This window comes from Eleutherodactylus coqui, chromosome 6, assembly GCF_035609145.1.
Source record: "Eleutherodactylus coqui strain aEleCoq1 chromosome 6, aEleCoq1.hap1, whole genome shotgun sequence".
Taxonomy (NCBI): Eukaryota; Metazoa; Chordata; class Amphibia; order Anura; family Eleutherodactylidae; genus Eleutherodactylus; species Eleutherodactylus coqui.
The window spans coordinates 202,538,754-202,565,424 of record NC_089842.1 but is presented as its reverse complement, the minus strand read 5'-3'; the positions used below and the strand labels follow the sequence as shown (position 1 = coordinate 202,565,424).

Here is a 26,671-nt window from a genome sequence, read left to right as displayed (position 1 = left end):
CATGTCGATGTGGACCCCATTCTACTACATTCATAAAGTCCGCAGGTCTGATCTGATGCCAAATCCGAAGAGAGAATAAAGGCATTAACCCCTTCCTGTTGCAGCCCTTTTGATTTTTTTTTTATGTTGCCTGCATTGATGAACGAAAAGCAAACCACTCTCGTTCGTCGTTCACTCACAATTAAACTGCGCAATTATTATTCATCTAAACGCACCTTAAAGTCCTTAATCCGCTGCCAGACATCTCTCATGGCACCTTAGCTCTTGTGATTATAAAAAGATTTTGGGCATGTAAAATTCAACATACCCCATCCTTTCTCTCCCAGACACAGAAGGCAGGAAGAGTTGGGAGGCTACTGACTCCCCCCTTCCCCCATGTGTGCGGCTGTAGCAGTGGGTTTGTCTAATCTCCTGCTCCCTCCATGTTGCTTGCACAGGGAGCAGGGGATAGAACAATATTCTGCTGCACTTTTCTGCTCCCATTGCACTTGATGACTAACAATTTTTGTGAAAACTTCTGTAAAAAAAAACAAAAACAAGTGACTACAGCATAATCAAGGTGTCTGCCACGACTTTATACTGAACTCAGATAAACTTGCTGATACATTCCCTTTAAAGCAACTCTGTACACTTCCAAAAGTAATATACTCTGTGTTACAATTCAGTGATCTCAGGTCGTGTAACTGACGGGGTGGCCAAATTATCCAACTCAGCCCAAGCCAATTAATATAATAGTTGGTGCACAGTAGAGATATCAACTACATACCAAGCAAATTGTAATGTGGTCGCCCACTTTAACTCTTTTCTTTTCCAAAAGAATTTCAAGTATCTTCATTTTGTGCAAGAGCCAAGAAAAGGCCAACAGTATTTCCCGGCTGCCCTCTTCACCGTGATTTGGAAGCCTGTGGAATTCCAGCCTTCCGTATCCTTGAAACAGAAGTAAACTTTTCACATATCTCACACGATCAGCTGTAAAATAAAACAGAATTTTACAGTGAGCACTTATCAGAGTTATATATCTTAACAGAATATAGAGAGGATACTTGGATTAATACAAGAACCTAAAAAAAACAGAGCTAACTGACAAACTTTAGAGACTATTGAAACATGCATATGGTTCTGAATCTATGTAGTAGCCTTACAACGTCAGGACCATCAACAGTTGATCGGCAGAGGTCAACCGCTCAAGGCCACGTGCGCCTTCAGCCAATTACAGCCATTCAATGCTGTCATTGAATGGCTGTAACTGGCTGACGGCGTGTGTATTAGCTTTCTGGAGGCGGGGATTCCAAGCCCCGCATTCAGAAAGCAATGCTGCGCCGGGGACGAGGAGCGAGCGACATCCTGCCGGAGCGCGACAGAACGCCGGGGGAGGTGAGTAATGATTTTTTTTTTTTACACTTTTTTTTTGGTATTACCGGCGTATAAGACGACCCCCGACTTCAGAGCAGATTTTTCGGGGTTCAAAAGTCGACTTATACGCCGGTATATACAGTAACACCCAATCACAGCGCAGCTTTCATGTTACCTCAGCAGAAAGAGAAATAACCAATCACAGCGCAACTTTTATTCTGCCTCAGCGGTATAATATATAACAACCAATCACAGCGCAGCATTCATTTTACCTCAGTGGTATAATGTATAGCAACCAATCACAGCACAGCTTTCATGTAACCTGAGTAGTATAAGTATCAACCAATCACAGCACAGCTTTCATGTTGCCTCAGCAGTATAATATATAGCTGCCAATCACAGCACAGCTTTCATGTTACCTCAGCAGTATAAGAAATAGCAAACAATCACAGCACAGCTTTCATTTTACCTCAGCATTCTCAATATCCAGTAATTGTCTTGCGAAACGTTCAGCAGTGGCATCATTTTGTAGTTGAACACGCTTGCTCGTAATGCCTTTTGCTTTCGTGCTTGAGATGGAAATCAAACGATCTTTGCCTGGGGGGCATAACTGTCGACGATGCTCGCACGCGCGCCACCTATCGTAGGATAGATGTACTATGCCAGTAATCTTCCCAGGAGTGTACTCAACAACTTCCCAAAGTTTCATGGCGATTGGATGAATGGTGTAGTAATGCATAAAGGACAGACAGACAGACACATTCATTTTTATATATATAGATGACATCAGGAAGTGAGAGAATTAGATTCCGCACGTAAAATTTGGACGCTAATTCTTTTGCGCTTAGAATTGAATAATCGAGTTGGAACCCATTAGCTTTCCTTATTTATGACATAATCAATGCTCGTGCCAAATTTCAAGTTTCTATGACATTGGGAAGTGAGAAAAATACATTCCGTACGTAAAATTTGGACGCTAATTCTTTGGCGATTAGACTTGAATATTCGGATGGGACTCATTACCTTTTCCTATTTATGACATAATCAATGCTTGTGCCAAATTACATCGGAAAGTGAGAGAATTAGATTCCGTACGTAAAATTTGGACGCTAATTCTTTGGCGCTTAGAATTAAATAATTGTGTTGGGACCTATTAACTTTTTCTATTTATGACATAAATCAATGCTCGTGCCAAATTTCAAGTTTTTATGACATTGGAAAGTGAGAAAATTAGATTCCGTACGTAAAATTTGGACGCTAGTTCTTTTGCGCTAGAATTGAATAATCGAGTTGGGACTCATTAATTTTTCCTATTTTGGATATAATCAATGCTCGTGCCAAATTTCATGTTTTTACGACATCGGGAAGTGAGAAAATTACATTCTGCACGTAAAATTTGGACGCTAATTCTTTTGCGCATAGAATTGAATAATCAAGTTGGGACCTATTAACTTTTCCTATTTATGACATAATCTATGCTCCTGCCAAATTTCCCGTTTCTATGACATTGGGAAGTGAGAGATTTAGATTATGTACGTAAAATTTTGACGCCAATTCTTTTGCGCTAGAATTGAATAATCGAGTTGGGACCCAATTTCTTTTCCTATTTTGGAGATAATCTATGCTCGTGCCAAAATTCATGTTTCTACGATATCGGGAAGTTGGAGAACTTTTGGCGAGTGAGTGAGTGAGTCAGTCAGTGAGTGAGTCAGTGAGTGAGTCAGTGAGGGCTTTCATCTTTATATATATATAGATATACATCTTAGCCTGATATGGTGCACTACATACTATGTCTAACACTCACTCATCATCACAATAGCATCTACAACAAACCTCATGTCTCACATCATCTACATCCACACAAGCTGTACACTTTTCATCAATAATTTGCTGAGGTTCCATGACAACTGTTTCATTAAGGGGCAAAATCCTGATTTAACAAATTTCGAACTTTAGTTCTGTGAAATCACGGTACGTCCTCGAATATATAATAGCAAAGGGGAACGGCGAGCTGCGCAAGCAGAGAGACATTGAAGGGAACTTCACGCTGGTTTGCCCTGGATATGTAGTGTATTTGAAATAGCTGATGCTTCTGCATTATCACTATCATTTCTAATTCCACTGAATACATATTTTTCTGAGCATGGATAGATATATATATTTCTCACTCGTGTCATTGGGGAACACAGCAAAGACCATGGGGTATAGCTACTGCTACTAGGAGGCGACACTAAGCACAAAAGTGTTAGCTCCGCCCACTGGCTATATTCCCTTCTGCTGACACCAGGCTAATCAGTTTTTAGCTTAGTATTGTAGGAGGCAGGTTTCTCACAGTTAACCCAAACCGAGGAGGGCAAACAGTTCAGGAGTGGTTCCGACTATTGTCTTCCCGCCCCCCTCCTCACAGATGAAAAGGAGGCATATCCAGGGTTCCTGCATGTGGCCCGCCAGCTAGAGCCCCCTGTATTTTCTAGGATCCACATCTCCTCCTCATGGAGTAGTCAATGTTGGGGGAGGGCTCTGCTGGAGCTGGGGAGCTGCCATCCTCAAGGAGCTGAATTTGAGGCCAGAGGTGAGTATGTCTCCCCCCCCCCCCTCCATTCTTCTCCCCTCTCAGGCTTTCCCCAGTCTGCTGGGGTGCGGGTGTAGCTGTGCTACAGGCTGCTTACATTTGGGGAAATAGATGCACAGAGTTCTGGGCACTCCCTTCTCCCTACACTTTCCCCCCCCTCCCCTGGTCCTGAGGCAGCAGCAGGCTCCAGCGGGAATACCTGGGTGGTAGTTGTCTCCTGGGAGTCCTTGCTGGGGGCAGTTGCGGAGATCAGGGGAAAGGAGGGCCTCTGGATCAGAACGGTGCTTGCTGGCACAGACTTCCTCGACGGGGGCTTGGCCTCGGCGAAAGTATCACACCCCAGGCATGCCATGGAGGGGGCATGCCTTCAGCGGCAGAGGGCTCAGCAGGCTTCAGCCGCCCAGTCCTCAAATAGGCGTGGCGTGGCCTAGGCGGGAGAGTTGCCCCCCCTGCATGATGCAGAAGGGGCGTTTTTTTTTTGTTTTGTTTTTTTTAATTCACCGCCCCGCTCTCCGGAGTATATACAGAGTGGAGTGGAGCGATAATGCTGCCAGGGCTGACAGGAGGGATAATGGGTGGAACACCCTCAGGGGATAAGAAGAGAGGAGGTGTGGCTCCATGGGCCTATCAGGAGATATCACGCCCCTTTCACAGCCTCCCTGCCCTCTCTCCTTCCGGCCTCATCTTGGCAGCTGTCCTCAGGAACTTATCAGCGGTGGACAGCACTCTGGCCTCTCTGCCCTGCGGCTCCCCAGACCTCATCTGGACCAAGGGTAAGCTCTTCCTGGCGGCCAGCTTCTCCGCTGCGCTTTCCCTTCTACAGGTGAAGTGCACAATACAGAAAAGAATCCAAATTATGGGAACTTGAGGATATGTGCAGTAAAAAAATTTCTTCTTTATTATAAGCTCAAGAGGTGATCAAGACCCCAAGCGGGTTGAAACGCGTCCTCTGTACGTGTGATTTTAATATGCACAGTTTATAATAAAGAAGACTTTTTTTTACTGCACATATCCTCAAGTTCCCATAATTTGGATTCTTTTCTGTGTTTGAAAACCACCTGATCGAGTGGCTAAAGAGGAGTGTGAGTATATCAATCATCAAGAAGTATATGCAAACAAGCAGAATTCGAGGAAGCAAGGTGAGACTTTTTTTCTTCAGGAGTGCACAATAGTTTGGCATTGAGCGTGCATTTGCAGCTATTGCTGTGAAATCCCAGCACCATGTCCGACCCCAGAGCTCAGGAGTCCAGACTGGGACTAGCCAGAGTTACACATTATGCTTGCACTCACTGTAATACCAAGTTCGCATGCTGACAGGTTGAGCCTTTTTGTAAAGACCGTACACTTGCAAAACAGGCGGCTGTGCAATCGCCAGGCATCCCCCCATTCAGCCCTCACCTGTGGTTGAGCCAGAATGGGCCTGCTCCCTGTCTCTTCTGGTGTCTGTCCTCACCCGACCGTCTGATGCGATTCTGGATAGTGGGACTTTGGTCTCCCAGGACACTTCCAGTATGCATGATGGGGTCAGGGATGGCTCGCTACGCGCCCATCGACGGAAGTGACGTAGGCCTTCCAGCTCGCAGTTGTCCTCCAGGTCACCGTCCTCCTTGTCACTTTTGCATTCCACAGGTATGAGGTCGTGGCGGTCGTCTAGGGATGATACTTGTTCGGAAGGGGAGTTGTCAGAATCCTCCTCTGTCTCTGACGCAGAGGAAGAGCAGGCTCCTAAATTCTCCATGATGGTGGAAAGCTTGATAGTGGCGGTACGAGAAACATTCCAGCTCATCGAGCAGGACCCCGAAGCACCGGTGATGTCCTTCTCTTAGGCGTCCCAGGCGCCCCCAAAGACTTTTCCTCCCCATGAGGACTTTGATAAGGTTTTGTCTAAGGAATGGAAAGCTGCTAACAGGCGCTTTTCTAAGTTGGGTTATTTGGACGTGATGTATCCTTTTCCACAAGAGAAAGTGGTGGAGAAGTGGTTAACTTCACCGATGGTCGATCCACCTGTTTCTCGCTTGGCAAAACACACAGTTCTGCCCACAGCAGATCCTCTTCTCTCAGGGACTCCCGAGAACGGAGCCTGGAGTCTTTGGCTAAATCCGTGTTTGAAGCAGCAGGTTCAGCCCTCAGGCCCGTATTTGCCTCGTCCTTGGTCAGTAAGGCTATCACGGATTGGGCGAAGCAGTTATGCGGGAGAATCCTCGTGGGAGCTTCTCTGGGGAATATAGCGGATATGGCGCAACAGATCGAACAATTGGGCGGTACCACCTTTGGATTTGAACCTGGTTTTGGACACCCTACAGGCTCATTTGTTCGAACCGTTAGCAGAGATACCATGGCGGTTATGGTCCTGGAAGGTAGCCTTCCTGGTGGCGGTTTACTTCTCTCCGCAGGGTCTCTGAGATTGTGGCACTGTCGGCAAAGTCACCTCCCCAAGGTAGTGTCGGCCATCCATATGAAGGAGGACATTGTGCTGCCATCGTTCTGTCCAGCTGCAGTCCACCCAAGAGGATGAGCTCTGCACACTTTAGACCTAGACTAAAGGTCTATTTGGAACAGACCTCATCATTCTGATGCTCTGATTCTCTATTCGTGATACTGGAAGGTCCGAGATGCGGTCTTGCGGCCTCCAAAGTTACCATCTCACGTTGGATTCGCTCGGCGGTGGTTGAGGTCTAGCGGGCTAAGGGTAAGACACCGCCGTTTGGGGTGACGGCACACTCTGCCAGGGCAGTGGGAGCCTCATGGGTGGTATGCCATGGTGCCTCCGCTTCGCAAGTGTGTAGGGCGGCTACCTGGTCGTCCCTACGCACTTTCTCTAAATTATACCAGATTCACATGTTTGCGTCATCCGACGCTTCGCTAGGTACGGAGGTTTTACAGACGGCTGTAAACTGACCGCATGCGTTTATGATTTCCTTTTCCCTCCCTCGGGGACTGCTTTTGAACGTCCCATGGTCTTTGCTGTGTCCCCCAATGACACGAGCGAGAAAAAAGGATTTTTTACTCACCGTAAAATCTTTCTCATCTCGTCATTGGGGGACACAGCACCCACCCTTTCTTCCTTTCTATATGACACAGTGTTTTGTCCTGGCCAGGACCCTGGCTCTGTAAGTTGCACATGGTGCTGCGTTTTCGTTAGTTATAACTTTTGTGTCCTATTGCTAACTATTGCTGTTTCTCCGTTCCCACGTGGCTGCTCCTACTGCTGGCATACAAACTGATTAGCCTGGTGTCTAAAGGAGGAAATATAGCCAGTGGGCGGAGCTAACACTTTTGTGCTTGGTGTCACCTCCTAGTGGCAGTAGCTATATCCCACAGTCTTTGTGTGTCCCCCCAATGATGAGACGAGAAAGATTTTATAGTGAGTAAAAAATCCTCTTATTATATTTTAGAGTCAGTGTCTGGGCTAGGCTTTCTACTAGTATTCAATATACAGTGTGGTTCAACACCCCCAATATATCTGAAAGAGCCTTGCAGGACTATATATCCTGCGGCATTTATGGGGATCTGTAGTCTGTTGGGGTGCACAGTGTGGATACATTGTGACTCGCACCCATGCTCTAGATGCAGATTGTCTCCTTTAAACAAATGTGAAAAATCTGTGAAAGTAATTGTCTACAGTATCTGTTTGGGGTTGTCACCAAAACAGAGGTAGAGTAGGGAGCTGGCAGAAAGCTACCAAAAGTTTATTAGTAGAGATGAGCGAGCATACTCTTCCGAGCTTGATGCTCGTTTGAGTATTAGGGTGTTCGAGAGGCTCGTTACTCGAGACGAGCACCACGCGATGTTCGAGTTACTTTCACTTTCATCTCTGAGACATTAGCACGCTTTTCTGGCCAATAGAAAGACATGGAAGGCATTACAACTACCTCCTGTGACATTCCAGCCCTATACCACCCCCCTGCAGTGAGTGGCTGGGGAGATCAGTTGACACCCGAGTATTAAAATCTGCCCCGCCCACGGCTCGCTGCAGATGCATTCTGACAGAGATCAGGGAAAGTGCTGGTGATGCTGCTGCTGCTATAGGGAGAGTGTTAGGTGTTATATTCGTCTTGAAGAACCCCAACGGTCCTTCTTAGGGTCATATCTGACCGTGTGCAGTACTGTTGAGGCTGCTTTTAGCAGTGTTGTACAATTTTTTTTTTTTGTATATCGGGCAGGCAGACCATTGCGTCTGCAGTCATTGTACAGAGTATAGGGGCAGTACTGGTGAGGCAGGGACAGTGGGAAAGGTGAAAGAGATATACTGTCTATATAGGCAGTGGGCTTTTTCCAAAAAATTGGGGAAAAATACTATATATGGGCTGCCTGTGACCGTCTTCAGTGTACTGAGTGTCTGCTGGGGGTAGTAGTCCTAATTAATACACAGCTAAGCGTTACAGCAGGCTTGCGCAAAATTGTTTCCTGGCTCTGCTGTGCCCGTTACATCACCGCCGTCATAGCGCCAGAGGGAAACAGTATACATAATATACGCTGCATACAGTATCTGTCTGGTGTTTCAGCTCGCCATTTAAAAAAATGAAGCAAAATACTTAAAGGGGTTGTCCCGCGCCGAAACGTTTTTTGTTTTTTTTTCAACAGCCCCCCCGTTCGGCGCGAGACAACCCCGATGCAGGGGTTAAACAAGAACACCGGACAGCGCTTACCTGAATCCCCGCGCTCCGGTGACTTCTTACTTACCTGCTGAAGATGGCCGCCGGGATCTTCTCCCTCGGTGGACCGCAGGGCTTCTGTGCGGTCCATTGCCGATTCCAGCCTCCTGATTGGCTGGAATCGGCACGTGACGGGGCGGAGCTACACGGAGCCCCATTGAGAAAAGAAGAAGACCCGGACTGCGCAAGCGCGTCTAATTTGGCCATTAGACGCTGAAAATTAGACGGGCTCCATGGAAACGAGGACGCCAGCAACGGAACAGGTAAGTGAAAAAATTCTGATAACTTCTGTATGGCTCATAATTAATGCACAATGTACATTACAAAGTGCATTAATATGGCCATACAGAAGTGTATAGACCCACTTTGTTTCGCGGGACAACCCCTTTAAGGCCTACCACTGCCCTTTGGCCACTTGACTGCTTCTGCGCTGTGAATTCCACTAGCTCAGTCATACGCACCTACGTCTCACTACAGGCGTACGCAAAATTGTTTCCTGGCTCTGCTGTGCGTTCCGTAAGCGAAGTCAGGCTCCAACCACAGGCCAATAAGCGGCACATTTAATTACAGCGTTCTGTTTCTGCTCTACTCGTAATACACCATGCTGAGGGATAGGGGTAGGCCTAGAGGACGTGGACGCAGGCGAGGACGCGGAGGCCCAAGTCAGGGTGTGGGCACAGGCCGAGCTCCTGATCCAGGTGTATCGCAGCCGACTGCTGCGGGAATTAGGAGAGAGGCACATTTCTGGTGTCCCCAGATTCATCTCACAATTAATGGGTCCACGCGGTAGACCTTTATTAGAAAATGAGCAGTGTGAGCAGGTCCTGTCATGGATGGCAGAAAGTGCATCCAGCAATCTATTGACCACCCAGACTTCTACGCCGTCCACTGCTGTAACTCTGAATCCTCTGGCTGCTGCTCCTCCTTCCTCCCAGCCTCCTCACTCCATTACAATGACACATTCTGAGGAGCAGGCAGACTCCCAGGAACTGTTCTCGGGCCCCTGCCCACAATGGGCAGCAATGGTTCCTCTCCCACCGGAGGAGTTTGTCGTGACCGATGCCCAACCTTTGGAAAGTTCCCGGGGTCCGGGGGATGAGGCTGGGGACTTCCGGCAACTGTCTTAAGAGCTTTCAGTGGGTGAGGAGGACGATGACGATGACGATGAGACACAGTTGTCTATCAGTGAGGTAGTAGTAAGGGCAGTAAGTCCGAGGGAGGAGCGCACAGAGGATTCGGAGGAAGAGCAGCTGGACGATGAGGTGACTGACCCAACCTGGTTTGCTAAGCCTACTGAGGACAGGTCTTCAGAGGGGGAGGCAAGAGCAGCAGCAGGGCAGGTTGGAAGAGGCAGTGTGGTGGCCAGGGGTAGAGGCAGGGCCAGACCGAATAATCCACCAACTGTTTCCCAAAGCGCCCCCTCGCGCCATGCCACCCTGCAGAGGCCGAGGTGCTCAAAGGTGTGGCAGTTTTTCACTGAGAGTGCAGACGACCGACGAACTGTGGTGTGCAAGGTTTGTCGCGCCGAGATCAGCCGTGGAGCCACCACCACCAGCCTCACCACCACCAGCATGCGCAGACATATGATGGCCAAGCACCCCACAAGGTGGGACAAAGGCCGTTCACCGCCTCCGGTTTGCACCACTGCCTCTCCCCCTGTGCCCCAACCTGCCACTGAGATCCAACCCCCGTCTCAGGACACAGGCACTACCGTCTCCCGGCCTGCACCCACACCCTCACCTCCGCTGTCCTCGGCCCCATCCAGCAATGTCTCTCAGCGCAGCGTCCAACCGTCGCTAGAGCAACTGTTTGAGCGCAAGTACGCCGCCACGCACCCGCACGCTCAAGCGTTAAACGTGCACATAGCCAAATTGATCAGCCTGGAGATGCTGCCGTATAGGCTTGTGAAAACGGAGGCTTTCAAAAACACGATGGCGGTGGCGGCCCCGCGCTACTCGGTTCCCAGTCGCCACTACTTTTCCCGATGTGCTGTCCCAGCCCTGCACGACCACGTCTCCCGCAACATTGTATGTGCCCTCACCAACGCAGTTACTGCTGTGGGGGAAATTATCTAGGACCCCATTATTGTATGGTATCACCTTTAAATTCTGTCTCAGATATTCATTTTATCAGCCGCAATCACAACATTAACAGATATGACCCTTAGACATTGCAATAACTCAGAATAACTAACAAAGTAATAAAACCACACCTGGTGACTAGTCAGGAGATGGTTGAAGTACAGATATAAGATTGATAAGAGAGAGAGCTACAGAAAGATAACAGAAAGTAACAGAAATTGATAGGTATAAGCAATATACTTACCTCAAAATAAATCCATAAAAAGTAAACACACTAAACCGCTGAAGAATGGAAAATTTTAGGTATTACGAATGGACTTTGATTAAACATGTGGCAGGCTATTGAATGATGTAAACACCTATGTAATGTTTGGCTCAGAATCTACGTCACTTTAAATATGTGATATGTCTATAAAAAGAACTTGCAATGACCAATAAACGTGGAGACGAATTGTACACTAAATGCAGCTGTATACATTTTCATTCTCCCTGCCGATCGGTATTACTTAAACAATGATGAGTACTCATTTCAATTTGGACGCCGGATCACATAACGGGAGTTTTTTCCTAACACTGCCAAGGTCCACTTAACAACGGACACGTGGACAAGCACAGGCGGGCAGGGCCACTATATCTCCCTGACGGAACATTGGGTGAATTTAGTGGAGGCTGGGACCGCTCACGTCCTACCCACCCCCAGAATTGCGGGCCCGAGCTCGGTGCTGGTATCTGCGGCGGTGTATGCTTCCTCCACTAAACCACCCTCCTCCTCCTCCTCCTACGCAACCTCTGTATCGCAATCAAGATGCGTCAGCTGCAGCACGTCGCCACCAGTCGGTGTCGCGCGGGGTGGCAGCACAGCGGTGGGAAAGCGCCAGCAGGCCGTGCTGAAACTACTCAGCTTAGGAGAGAAGAGGCACACGGCCCACGAACTGCTGCAGGGTCTGACAGAGCAGACTGACCGCTGGCTTTCGCCACTCAGCCTCCAACCGGGCATGGTCGTGTGTGACAACGGCCGTAACCTGGTGGCGGCTCTGCAGCTCGGCAGCCTCACTCACGTGCCATGCCTGGCCCACGTCTTTAATTTGTTGGTTCAGCGGTTTCTGAAAAGCTACCCACGCTTGTCAGACCTGCTCGGAAAGGTGCGCCTGCTCAGCGCACATTTCCGCAGGTCCAAGACGGACGCTGCCACCCTGCGGACCCTGCAACATCGGTTTAATCTGCCAGTGCGCCGACTGCTGTGCGACGTGCCCACACGGTGGAACTTTACGCTCCACATGTTGGCCAGGCTCTATGAGCAGCGTAGAGCTATAGTGGAATACCAACTCCAACATGGGCAGCGTAGTGGGAGTCAGCCTCCTCAATTCTTTACAGAAGAGTGGGCCTGGTTGGCAGACATCTGCCAGGTCCTTGGTAACTTTGAGGAGTCTACGCAGATGGTGAGCGGCGATGCTGCAATCATTAGCGTCACCATTCCTCTGCTATGCCTCTTGAGAAGTTCCCTGCAAAGCATAAAGGCAGACGCTTTGCGCTCGGAAACGGAGGCAGGGGAAGACAGTATGTCGCTGGATAGTCAGAGCACCCTCATGTCTATATCTCAGCGCGTTGAGGAGGAGGGGGAGGGGGAGGAGCATGAGGAGGAGGGGGAAGAGACAGCTTGGCCCACTGCTGAGGGTACCCATGCTGCTTGCCTGTCATCCTTTCAGCGTGTATGGCCTGAGGAGGAGGAGGAGGATCCTGAAAGTGATCTTCCTAGTGAGGACAGCCATGTGTTGCGTACAGGTACCCTGGCACACATGGCGGACTTCATGTTAGGATGCCTTTCTCGTGACCCTCGCGTTACACGCATTCTGGCCACTACGGATTACTGGGTGTACACACTGCTCGACCCACGGTATAAGGAGAACCTTTCCACTCTCATACCCGAAGAGGAAAGGGGTTCGAGAGTGATGCTATACCACAGGACCCTGGCGGACAAACTGATGGTAAAATTCCCATCCGACAGCGCTAGTGGCAGAAGGCGCAGTTCCGAGGGCCAGGTAGCAGGGGAGGCGCGGAGATCAGGCAGCATGTACAGCACAGGCAGGGGAACACTCTCCAAGGCCTTTGCCAGCTTTATGGCTCACCAGCAAGACTGTGTCACCGCTCCCCAGTCAAGGCTGAGTCGGCGGGAGCACTGTAAAAGGATGGTGAGGGAGTACGTAGCCGATTGCACGACCGTCCTCCGTGACGCCTTTGCCCCCTACAACTACTGGGTGTCGAAGCTGGACACGTGGCCTGAACTCGCGCTGTATGCCCTGGAGGTGCTTGCTTGTCCTGCGGCTAGCGTCTTGTCAGAGAGGGTGTTTAGTGTGGCTGGGGGAATCATCACGGATAAGCGTACCCGCCTGTCAACCGACAGTGCCGACAGGCTTACACTCATAAAGATGAACAAAGCCTGGATTTCCCCAGACTTCTCTTCTCCACCAGTGGACAGCAGCGGTACCTAAACAATACGTAGGCTGCACCCGTGGATGGAAGCATTGTTCTCTATCACCATCAAAAACGGGGACCTTTTAGCTTCATCAATCTGTGTATTATATTCATCCTCCTCCTCCTAAAACCTCACATAATCATGCCAAACGGGCAATTTTTCTTAGGCCCACAAGGCTCAGTCATATTACTTTTGTAAACAATGTTTATACGTTTCAATTCTCATTAAAGCGTTGAAACTTGCACCTGAACCAATTTTTATTTTAACTGGGCTGCCTACAGGCCTAGTTACAAATTAAGCCACATTAACCAAAGCGATTAATGGGTTTCACCTGCCCTCTTGGTTGGGCATGGGCAATTTTTCTGAGGTACATTAGTACTGTTGGTACACCAATTTTTTTGGGCCCTCGCCTACAGTGTAATCCTAGTAATTTTTATGGGCTTCGCCTGCACTCATGGTACAGCAAGGTGTGTGGGGTTGGCCTACACTTTTGCTACATAAATGTAACTGGGCCTTGTCTATACTGCAACTACTGAAATGTGAAAGACTGTTATCTCCCTAAACTGCTGCAACAGGAATGTTACTGTGGCCTGTCTTGACTGCTACTACTACTGAAATGGAACTAATACTGTGCTCCCCCTATACTGCTGCTTTGGAATTGTTACTGGGGCCTGTCTGCACTGCTACTACTACTGAAATGGAACTAATACTGTGCTCCCCCTATAATGCTGCTAGCGATATGTTACTGGGGCCTGTCCCTAATGCTACCGCTGAAATGTTACTAATTCTGGGCTCTACCTATACCACTACTAATGCTAGGTCACTGGGGTGTGGAAACGGAGGCTTCCCAAAGACATGATGGTGGCGAGGCCATTTCCCACCAACGTGGTTACTGTTAAGGTGCATATAACCACGGACACGTGGAGAGGACACGTAGTGCCTCAAAAACATCCCCCTCCTCCTCCAATGAAAACATTCTTGGCAAATACCTTTGCATTGGTCCGTCTGGTGGCAGTCCAAGAATTTCACCTTTACCGACACAACAAGAGAGCCCCCCCACCACCACCCCCGCTACGGTCCACTTAATCCTGGCCACATTCCGAAAACCAACTAAATAAGACCGCGCTACTAGGTCCGCAGTCGCCACCACATTCCCACCAACGCGGTTACTGTTAAGGTACATATTACCAGTCTGACTGGGGCATGCACTGTGGGCCGAAGCACACCTGTATTGTATGTGACGTTAGCTCTGCTGTCCAGGGCGCTGCAATGGGATACATTTATGTACAGCCGGTGGGTTCCAGGGAGCCACCCATGCTGTGGGTGCACACGGAATTCCCATTGCGGAGTTGTACCTGCCTGTGACTATTTATAAAAAACCCCGGTCTAACTGGGGCATGCAGACACCTTGACAGAATGAATAGTGTGTGGCACATAGGTTCCCCATTGCTATGCCCACGTGTGCAGCTCCTGATGGAGGTGGCACAGGATTGGATTTCTCATTGCTTCTGTACAGCATTGTGGGCTATCGCCCCGCTCCTTTTAAAGAGGGTCGCTGCCTGGCCGTGCCAACCCTCTGCAGTGTGTGCCTGTGGTTCCTCCTCATGGCAGACGCACTTATAAATAGACATGAGGGTGGTGTGGCTGAGGCCAGCGTGTGGCATGAGTGCAGTTGAAGGCTGGGCAGGGACACTTTGGTGTGCGCTGTGGACACTGGGTCGTGCGGGGGGGGGGGGGGGGTTGGGCAGCATGTTACCCAGGAGAAGTGGCAGCGGAGTGTCATGCAGGCAGTGATTGTGCTTTGTTGGAGGTAGTGTGGTGCTTAGCTAAGGTATGCCTTGCTAATGAGGGTTTTTCAGAAGTAAAAATTGTTGGGAGGGGGGGGACCCACTCTTGCTGCTATTGTGGCTTAATAGTGGGACTTGGGAACTTGAGATGCAGCCCAACATGTAGCCCCTCGCCTGCCCTATCCGTTTCTGTGTCGTTCCCATCACTTTCTTGAATTTCCCAGATTTTCACAAATGAAAACCTTAGCGAGCATCGGCGATATACAAAAATGCTCGGGTCGCCTATTGACTTCAATGGGGTTCGTTACTCGAAACGAACCCTCGAGCATCGCGAAAAGTTCGTCTCGAGTAACGAGCACCCGAGCATTTTGGTGCTCGCTCATCTCTATTTATTAGGAGTTCAAAGGTTTGAGAAAAATTCCAAAGTTGTAGTTATATTACCAACGTGGCACCTGCATTCTCCTCATAAGGGACTAAATAATCAATAGGGGCAAGAGGAGGATAGGCTATTCATAACCCCTTAATAACTGAGCTTTTTTATTTCCATTTTCGTTTTTTCTCTCCCCTCTTAAAAAATTGTAACTCCTTTTTTTATCCATCGACGTAGCTGTATGAGGGCTTGCTTTTTGTGGGACAAGCCTTATTTTTCAATGGTACTATTTAATGCACCATATAATGTACTGAAAAACTGGAAAATGGAAATATTTTTTTTAATTCTGCCATCTTTCGGTGCGTCTTGTTTCTACGGCGCTGAAACTGCAACAACAGTGACAGGATAACTTTATTCTATGGGTCAGTATGATTACTACGATACCAAACTTGGAGGGTTTTTTTGTTGTTGTGTTACTTGTATTTTTTTTCAAAGATCTTCGGCACGCAACAGCTTTTTTATTTTTCCATCAGTGGAGCCAGGGCTCATTTTTTTGCGGGACTTCCTGTAGATTCCTTTGGTACCATTTTGGAATACATACGGCATTTTTATAGCTTTTTATTGCATTTTTCTTGGAAACGGTGACCAAAAAAGCGCATTTCTGTTATTTATTTATTTTTTCTGACGATGTTCATCGTGTGGTGTAAATAATGTGTTACTTGGATAGATCAGACTTTTACAGACATAGTGATACCAAATATGTATTTTTTATTTATTATGTAGAGGTTTTTATTATAAATATGGCAAAAGGGATTTTTTTTTAAATTACTTTTTAAAAAAAAAAAATTTCAAAAACTTTATTGCTCATATTTTCTCTTTTCTTTTAGTCCCCAGGGGGGACAACACCATTGCAATGCTTTAATTGCTCCTGCAGTATGATGTAATGCTACAACATTACATCATACTGCTATTGGGCAGGCAGTCTATCAAGCTACGGTATGGCCTGATAGGAATTCTGCCATGACAGCCCTGGGGGCCTTTCAGAAGGCCCCCGGCTGCCATGACACCCTCACAGCTCCCTGTGATCTCGGATCCTCAAACATCATTCAGAATTGTCAGAACTGGCATTTAAAGCGTTAACAGCTCCGAAGAGCAGCATGGCTTATCAGGGCTATTGCCACCGGGTCTCGGCTGTAAGAAACAACAGACACCCGTGATGTATGGAGGGAGATCACCCAGCATTCTCCCTCCATACATGTCCTGCAGCGGCAGGACGTAAAAACAATACAAGTCCTCAATTAGTCCGTATTTTCTAGGTCATGTTGCCATAGATGTATTATTAGAAAAAAATTACTTAAGTAGTCTGGCCATCAAAGGGGTTATCTAAGCAGTGAAATCAATGGGACCCCACAGCCTGCAATTACAAGCGCAGCTCTCATTGATTTCAACTAGAGTTGCGCCTACAATTTCTAGCACCGGGCACTACACAGGGGTCAGAGCAGTGCTTCTGCTCCAATTTTGGTGTATCTTGGTGGGCGCTGCCTGGATAACCCCTTTAAAGTTATCAAGTTTAAAGCGTACCTGAGTTTTCAACAAGTTTTGATGCTGTTTACACCCCATTTCATATCTGTATGTTCTGATTTTCAGGTCGTCTTCCTCATTTTTCTGCTGGGAAGGGGCGAGTAGCAAGCCTAGTATTCGGCCAGTAGATCACTGATCTGCACTTTCTTGCCCTTACTTCTTATACTACATTGTGCAGTCTCTGGTCCAATCAGCGGGGAGGCAGTATCTGAATGCCCGTCCCTGTGCTCTCTCAGAATGATTCAGGCATTTGGAGACATTCTGACCCAATGGTTAGTAAACCCAGTATAATGTGTGCATAGAAACATAAAAACAATAACAACGGGAGAGGCAGAGATTGTGCAGATAGTTATCAGAGCCTGCAGATCTGTCAGCCCGTAATTGCAGGGAAGCTGCCTGTTAATATAACCCTTTCCCTTGTTGCTATGGAAATGTCTGTGTCTTTGTCGCTAAGGAAGCTCTGTGCACAACGACAGAGAGTGGACTACAGAGTAGCTAGTAGGGAGACCCCTGGTGGCAGCCACTGCAAATATGATTTACAGGTAAAGCAACAAAGTTTTTAATGCAACTGTATTACAGAAATGATGAGACTAAAATGAAGATGAGCATAAGTTGTCTGAAAAGATAGTGCCACTTTAAGACTGTCACATACCCATGTTGAACGTTTCATATGTTGAAGGTGATGAATTATGTTTGCTTGAAAAGATTTGCTCTAGTAAGTGAAACAGCAGATTCCAGAACTTGGATGCCTAAGAAGTAAAAAAATTAGATAAACAATAATTTGTACTGAGGAACTCAATAGGTGTATTCTAATTCGTAGTACTGTAATGACCACTATAGACTCACAATGTACCATTTCTTCTCCAATAAAAATCAAGGACACAGAATCATCTTGAGGTTATAACTAGGGCTGAAGCTGAGGTAGGTGGCCAGGGTACTAAGGGATGGGATTGCAGCTGGGACAATAGAATCGGTAACTGGAGAAGGCTGATGATAACACCAGTCCTTCCCAAATAACCACCCTTTCACCTCACTATGCAGAACCATTCAACGGTTAATTCTAGATGGCTAAAAAGATGAATTAGGCCAATCAGTAATACGGTTTCCTGAAAGGCTCCATGACAGCACCACCTGAGATTGTCTTCACAAGTTTTCATTTCCCCGAACATCTAGCCTATAAGGTTTAGTAAAGCTATGTAATTTTTTCCAAAAGCCAGCTTTACATATTTGATCAACAGAAGACGAGACCTCTTCTGCCCAAGAAGCAGAAAAGGCTCTGGTAGAATGGGCCTTGAGACCCATTGGTTCATTGAAAGCTTTCTGTGCTTCAATAATAGTAAGACAAATTTATCTGGAAATGGGGCTCTTAGCCCCTTTTTCCCCCCTTGTTGTGACCGAAGAATTGGATAAATAAATGATCCACTGACTTTTGGGATTCAATGTATTACAGAACTGTTCTCACATCAACACTGCGGAAACTACGTTCTTGGTCATTTTTCTGGTTATTACGAAAGAAGGGAATTACAATACCCTGAGATTTATGAAAATATGATACTACCTAGGGCAAAAATGAGGGGTTTAAATAGAATTCTATTCTCAGGGACCCTAAAAAGGCTCTTGAATTGACAAAGTTTGAAGCTCACTCACTGGTCGCGCTGTAGCTATGGTAACTAGAAAAAAAACGTTTTCAGTGTTAGGGCTCTAATTGGGTTAGAATCTAAAGGTTCTAAAAGGAATTGAAGCTAAAGGCTTTAAAGACCTGGTTTAAATTCCAAGATGGAAATAGATTCTTAATTCTAGGTTTTAATGTCTGCCGCCTTAAAAAAACCTAGAAGCCCATGTGACCTCTGAGAGTTTAGTATTGTAAAAACACAAAGTGCTGCCATCTGGACTCTTGATGTACTAGGAGAAAGACTTATGTCTAGTCCAATTTGAAGGAAATCAAGAAAAAGAAATATTTGCAGTTGAGGACTGGAATCTCGTTTTACCACTACATCATGCAAATTTTTTTTCTACACTTTAAAAACGGAAAATCTTGTAGGTAGTATCTTTCCTACTAGACAACAAGGTTCAGATCAATTTTTCAGTATCCATGCTGAAAGATGAAGGTTTGATACATTTTGATAGGTTACTCGATCCAGAAGGGATGGAAGATGTACTGGTTTCCTGGATGCTGAAGATCTTCAGAAGAGAGAACCAGCTTCTCCAAGGCCAAAAGCGGGACTATAATCATCAGAGGGCATTTTTCACGAAGACGTTTCTAGAGAACTCTGAGTATCAGAGGAAATGCAAATACCAGTTCATGGCCCCAATGAAGTTTATTATCTGATACGTCCCCTATCCGGGGACCATATATTAAATGGATTTTTAGAACAGGGAGCTGGAAAAAGAGCTTGCTCTGTCTACTCCACAAAAAAAGTGGACTATCTGAGCCCCCTAATCATAACTGGCATCTGTCATGATTTAAATCATGGGATCTTGAAAACAACTGACTCCCCTTCAAATTGTTTGATAACAACCAGAGAATTTGTTACAATGTTCCCAATTATCATCTCCCTGTCTAGTAAAGTCTGTTCATTGTTCCATATAGAAAGGATTGCACTCTGGAGGAACTCTGTATGAAACTGCGCCCATGCTACCTCTGGTATGCAAGAGGTCAGTTTCCCTAGAAAGGACATAGCTGATTGAATATGGCAAGTTTTTAGTTTTAGAAAGCATTTAATTTGAAGCATTTTGTCTGTAGGGAGAAAAGTGCATTACTTGTCAGAGTCCAAAATAATTTAGAGTCATTTTTAATTTTTTTCTAATTGATTGTCTAACCCAGAGACTGAAGAAGCTGGGTAGTTAGCAGTAAATGGGACTTTAAGAGCTCCTCAGTCATCTAAATATGGAATTGTTATTATTAACTTTTTACTTAAGATGACTACCAGTTCCGCCATTATCTTTATAACGATTTGGGAGCTGAAGATATCTTGAAAGGCAGACATTTAAATGAAAAATTATGCACTTCCCTTCCCATAGGTATTGCAAATTTGAGCTATTGTTGAGATTCAGGATGGATTGGAACATGAAAACAAGCATCCTTTAGGTCTATAGTTGCAATAAAGGCCTCTTTTTTGAGCTTCTTGATTCTATCTTGAATCTCATTTATTAACTTGTTCAAAGGTTTCAGATTAATAATTATGTGAAATTTTTCCATAGGGTTTTTCAACAAGGAATAATTTGGAGTAATAGCCCTTTCTTTGCTCAGCTAAATCCTGTAATAGATCCTAAAGTCCATGTTGAATCAGAGTTCATTGAGATGAGGGGCAAGAGCTTATTGTAAAATTCTGAGGAGGGTCAAAAATGAACTCTATGTGGTATCTCCCCTTTATGATATTTGAAAGCCAGACGTTTTCGCAAAGCCAAACTCATTTCCATGAAAAGGCCTATAATCTTGCCTTCTTGATTGCGGTTGAAGAGGAAGTTCCTTCTTCTACTCCCTTTTGCATAACGCTAGCATCCTGTTTTGCCTTTACCTCTGCTAGCCTCTTGAATTTGTCTGTAGTTGCTAAAAAAGGATTTTCTGTTTTTGTGGTTCTTCTTCAGGAAAACCCTTTTTACCTATCTGAAGCCTTTTCCAAGATTTTATCTAGGTCTGGTTCAATCAGAAACTGTCCATGAAATGAAAAAGAACATTACGTATATTTTGAAGCCATATCCCCTGAGCAGGATTTTAAGCATTAAACTCTTCTAGTCGAAATGGACAAAGTTGTAGTACGTGCTGATAATTTGACCAACTCTGCAGTAATGTCTGCCAAAAAACCTGTGGCAATTTTAAGAATTGGCAGTGAATCTAGAATTTGTGCACAAGATGTTTTATTTTAAATATGTTACTTTAATTAATTTAACCAACCATTAAGATCTCGAACCACTCATGTGGCTACAATTCCTGGTTGAAGCAAGGCTGAAGCCGCCTCTCTTGTCTGCTTTAAGAGACTTTCTGTTCTTCAACCCATTGGATCTCTTAGCTGTGTGTCATCTTCAAAGGCTAAGGAGGTACACTTTAGCAACCTTAACTACTTGGGTATTCCCTTTCAGAATGGCCTCCAAGTCCGCACAATCATCCTCTGTGAAGGGATAACGTCTTTTAACCCCTTAGTGATGGAGCTTTTTTTTCCATGTTCAATTTTTCCTCCCTCCTTTTAAAAAAATCGTAACTTTTATTTATACATCGACGTCGCTGTAGTATGACGGCTTGTTTTTTGCGGGACGAGCTGTATTTTTCAATGGTACTATTTAATATACCATATAATGTACTGAAAAACTTTAAAAAATTCCAAGTGGAGAGAAATTGAAAAAAAAAAATGACATTCCGCCATCTTTCGGTGCGTCCTGTTTCTACGGCGCACAAACTGCAACAAAAATATGACATGATAACTTTATTCTATGGGTCAATACGATTACTATGATACCAAACTTATATAGTTTTTTTTTGCTGTACTACTTGTATTTTTTTAAAGATATTTAATTTTTAAAATTATTTTGTCTATATTTTCTGCGCACAATAACTTTTACGGACGCAGCGATACCAAATACATATTTTTGCTTTATTATTTAGATTCTTTTATTGCAAAAATGGCAAAAGGTTTTTTTTTTAACTTTTATTACTTTTTTTAAAAATAATTAGTAAAACTTTACTGTTTTTTTTTTACACTTTCTTTCAGTCCCCAGGGGGAACACAACCAGCGATGCTTTGATCGCTCCTGCAGTATGACATACTGCTTTTTGACAGGCAGTCTATCAAGGCCCCCAGCTGCCATGACACCTGCACGGTTCCCCTGATCTCACCGCGCGCGCGCGGGGGGGGGGGGGGGGGGGGGGGGCCTACGGGACCCTTGAACATTGTTTGGGGGATTTAAATGCCGCTGTCAGAATTGACAGCGGCATTTAAAGGGTTAATAGCCGCAATCGGCCGCGCGGCGGATTGCAGCTATTGCCCGCGGGTGTCAGCTGTAACAAACAGCTGGCACCCGTGCTGTATGGAGGGAGATAGCGCCGCTATCTCCCTCCATACACGTCCTGCAGGACATAAAAACACTATTGGGTCGTCACTAAGGGGTTAATAACTCTTGGAATGAAAGAACTCATTTCTGGTTTATTCCATTTCTTTTTAATTACTTTATGTATATTTTCATAGACTGGGAAAGTATGTTTTAGTCTTTCTCCTAGACCACCAAATATTTCATCTTGAATAGTTCTAGGCTTTTTTGGCTCACCCATATTAAGAGTGGCTCTAATTGCCTTAATTAGCTCATCAATATCATCTCTATTGAATAGAATTTTTTTATAGCCATCATCATCTAAGGAATCATGAAGATTTTCTCCTTCTTTAACTTCAAAGAAAATGGCGCTTTTTTCGGAATCAGAGTAATTACTGAAACTACTTGTTCTTTTATATGATATTAGAACAGAAGAAGGAGTGGATGGTATTAGATTTTGAGAAGCCAATGCAGAGTGAACTTCATCGCTAATTAACGTCTTTATATCATTCATAAAATCCCCAGATTTTTCCTTGATTACTTTTGCTATACACATTTTGCATAAAGTTTTAATACAGCCTGGAGAGAATTTCTTTCATACATGAAGGACATTTTTTCAGTCGTGTTTTAGAAGAACTGGCCAAGTCCTTATCCCTCTGTTAAAAAGAACAGCAGGGAAAAGGATCGGTAAGGCTGCCTGTCCACGGGCGATATATCACTGCGTTATCCGTGGGCGATAATATGTCTGCAGGTAATGCAGTGAATGCTTTCAATAGGCTAACTACTAAAGCGTAGCCCGACGTCCACGAGCGGAAAACCATAGCGATTCTCCACTCGCGGGATTAAAATCGGGGCATGCTGCGATTTGCCGCGATTCTCCGTGGTGAGCCTATCAATTAGATAGGCTCATCGTGGAGACCGGTCAGTGCTCCCCCCTCGTCCCCAGTGGCGGAATATCGCGATATTCCGTCAAGGATGGGAGCAGGCAGCCTACAGCTACTTAAATGCATATTTTGTAGGATGCATCTAAAATAGGCTAGTTACAAGACCAGGGTTTTCAGCCGGGTTGTCAGATGCTGTAATTCGCAAAGCTTTATAGCCTCGCAGGTAAAAAACTGTATGCAGCCCAAATAGAAAAAGGTAATATGCCATGTCAGAGAGCCGTGCCCATCCCTACAGTGGGGCATATGCGTGCCATCAACCGAGCCATCAGGAGCAGGTTAGGAGAGGACCTGGAAGCACGGCAGCGATGTGCCTATTAGGGTTCCACATTTTTTGGCCGCAATTAAGAGAATTCAAACCAGGTAGAACAGCCCATGCTGATCGTAGGTAAAAAAGAAAGAAAGGAATTTTTTTCTGCCAGGAACGCCAAGAGCTGCCAGCACCTCTTTGGATACCAGCCTACTGATAGGACAGGAAAAGCATTGAGGAAAGGGGTGCTTTAAATCTCTCTGTGTTTCTCCTGTCCTATCAGGAGGGGCAATCTCTGAGGGTGTTCTTGTGGAGACGACAGGGATAATAGGGATTATTCTGATTGCCATTATAGAGTCCGGAAGGAATCTTCTCCCAAATGGGCTAATTGGCTTCTGCCTCTTGGGGTTTTTGCCATCCTCTGGAGCAACAAGGGTTTGAAACAGGCAACAGGTTGAACTAGATGGTCATTGTCTTCATTCAACCTAACATAACATACTATGTAAGGCTGTTCTCTTGCTTAACCTCTTAAGGAGGTTGCCTGCCCCCCCCCCCCACACACACACACACATTTTTGGTATTCCTCCCTGCCTTTAAAAAAATCATAACACTTAACTATTACCTCCTACCTGACTCACTTAGACACCCCTCAAGCCCAACTACTAGCCCATGCATACCCTTCCCTGACCCCTTTACATGTGGTCTCTGGAACAGCCAATCGGCATGCAATAAACTCCCCACCACCCATGACTTTTTTACTGCTAAATCTCTAAATCTGCTAGCTCTCACAGAAATGTGGATACAGCAGTCTGACATGGCCTGGAGGAGGAGTAGGTGCTCTTCTATCCCCGAAATGTACCTACCAGGTCATCTCCCCCGCACTCACTTTTCTATTGTTTGAGGTACATATGCTACAACTTTTTTATCCGCTGTCCAAGCGGGTAGCAGTTATCTACCACCCCCAAGGTGCTCCTCGCCTGTTTCTGGACCACTTTGCCGCCTGGCTCCCCCACTTCCTATCATGTGAAATTCCAACCCTCATCTTAGGTGATTTTAACATCCCCATGAATCACCCCATCTGCCTCTCAACTTCTATCGCTCACCTCCTGCCTTGGTGTCTCACAACTCACAGCCTCTCCAACTCACAGGGATGGCAATATTCTTGATCTGGTCTACCTCCGTCTGTGCTCTGCTTCCAACTTAACTAACTCCCCTCTTCCGCTCTAGGACCATAGCCTCCTCTCTTTCGCTGGTAAGCTTCCTGGTATCTCCCCAGACCCTCCTACCTACTGTACATACAGGAACCTTCAGGCCATTCACACACAATACTTTGCTGAGTCCCTACAGTCTTCTCTGTCCCCCATCTCTCTCCTCTCTTGCCCCAACCTGGCTGCCGCACATTACAACACTACTCTCATACATGCCCTGGATGAAGCGGCGCCCTCCTGACCCAAGCCATCTGGTGAAGACCACGGCAACCATGGCTCACGCTTCAAACATGCTTCATTCAGCAGTGCTCTAGATGTTCTGAATGGCTGTGGAGAAAGTCGCAAACGTCCGTGGACTTTCTCCATTATAAATTCATGCTCAGAACCTACAATCTAGCCCTCCACCATGTCAAACAAGTCTACTTCACCTCTTTTGTCTCCTCACTATCTCACAACCCTAAACGGCTCTTTGATACTTGTCACTCCCTTCTCAGCCCTAAACTGAAGCCCCCCTTGACAGATCTCAATGCTGAAGAGCTAGCTGCCTACTTCAAAAAGAAAAATCGATGACATCCGGCAGGAAATAACCTCTGACTAGCCTTGACCCTAGCCTCATCAGTACTGCATCTAGCTCCCGCTCACTCCCTGAACTCAGACTGACAGAGGAAGAAGTCTCCAGATTGCTTTCCTCTGCTCGCCCCACTACCTCCACTAGCGACCCTCTCCCCTCACACCTCCTCCAGTCCTTCTCCCCGGTAATTATAGCCCATCTCACCACTATATTCAACCTCTCTCTGGCATTTTTCCCTCCTCTTTCAAACATGCTATCATATCCCCACTGCTAAATATACCGATTCTTGACTCGACTGATGCTGACGCATCTTACATCTCCCCTTCATCTCCAAACTACTAGAACACCTGGTCTACTCCCACCTTATATAAGCTATCTATCAGAAAACTCTTTTTGACCCCAGTCTGGCTTCTGCTCCCCTACACTTACACAGAAACTGCCTCTACAAAAGGTGTCAAATGACCTCCTGACAGCTAAATCGATGACTACTCCCTAGTGATCCTCCTTGATCTCTCCGCAGCATTTAACACTCTTGACCACAAACTTCTACTCAGTATGCTTCGCTTTATTGGACTAAAGGACAATGCTCTCTCCAGGTTCTCCTCCTACCTATCTGACCGCTCATTCAGTGTCTCCTTTGCTGGCTCTACCTCCTCTTCTCTGTTGGGGTCCCCCAGGGCTCAGTCCTTGGCCCCCTCCTTTTCTCCATCAACACAGCCTCTATTGGACAAACCATCAGGAGTTCTGGCTTTCAGTACCATCTCTATGCTGATATGGACGAGGAGGAAAAAGAGGGGTGGAGCAAAACCCGTACCGTTGTGTTTGTTGTGAATAATGATACTATAAAAGTCGTGAAGTGGTAACTTCAATAATGGAGGTACTGCCTGACCAGATGACGCACCACCTGGGTGGGCGTGATAGAGTAAGAGAATAGAAAAAAAACTGGCAATGGAGACGGCGCAACACTCCAGATTAAAGCAAATAGGAAGTGACCAAAGGTATGTGAAACATCTCCTTTTATTTAATAAAAGTACGTGATCAGCTTATGAAAACGCGTTTCGGGGATAACCCCTTCCTCAGTTCAGCTGGTGTTCATCCTGCTCCTGCCCTGGCTGACCCGCACTCCACAGGCAAACAGATCTAATGATTAACCCCTTTTGGGACCCACCAATTGCCTGTATATTTTAAACACCAGCTGAACTAACGAAGGGGTTTTTCGACTGGCAGAATTTCCGCAGCCTATTCGTCCCATGTGAACATCGCATAGGGTGACTAATTAAGCCGTTCTTCTCCGCTATCCCTTCAGTACGCTGGGCCCGTTTTCAGCCTTCCAAAATGGCTACCACAAATATATGGTCCAGTGGGGTCTTAAAGGGATTGTCCTGTTACTGGACAAAATCATTTTAATAGGTCTGACTGCAGTAAGACAACTAACAGAGTAGTATTTATCCTTCTGCTGCCGCCTAGATCCAGTGCTGCAGCCCCGCTGTAGTCACAGCATTTGTTGTGACAGCTGTCATCACTGAAAGTCAGGTGACTGCTGCAGCCAATCAGAGCCTGCCAGATGAATGAGTAGTGACACTGCAGCCTCTGATTGGCTACAGCGCTACCTTACTTCTGGTGACAGCAGCTGTCATAACAAAAGCCCGAGCTGCAGCATCCTAGAGGCGGTGCTCTGTTATTTTACTACAGCTAGCCCCTATGGAGGGGATGTTGTCCGAACAATGACATAGGTTTAAGTTGTGGCACAGGTGGTAGTTAACGCAGCAGGATGTAAATGTACATCCTATGGATGGCACGAGCTCAGA

The 26,671-nt window shown here is 46.1% G+C and overlaps 1 protein-coding gene across 2 annotated transcripts in view; it reads right to left on the bottom strand.

The window, feature by feature from the left end:
* Nucleotides 1-26,671, bottom strand: part of TEDC1 (tubulin epsilon and delta complex 1) — a 74,365-nt gene that overhangs the window by 45,426 nt on the left and 2,268 nt on the right. For both annotated transcript variants that reach the window (XM_066608604.1, XM_066608605.1), the window contains exons 2-3: nucleotides 17,525-17,621; nucleotides 767-969 (exon numbers count right to left, since the gene is read on the bottom strand). In XM_066608604.1, the coding sequence (XP_066464701.1) occupies nucleotides 767-969; nucleotides 17,525-17,621 (300 nt within the window). The remainder of the gene's footprint in view (nucleotides 1-766; nucleotides 970-17,524; nucleotides 17,622-26,671) is intronic.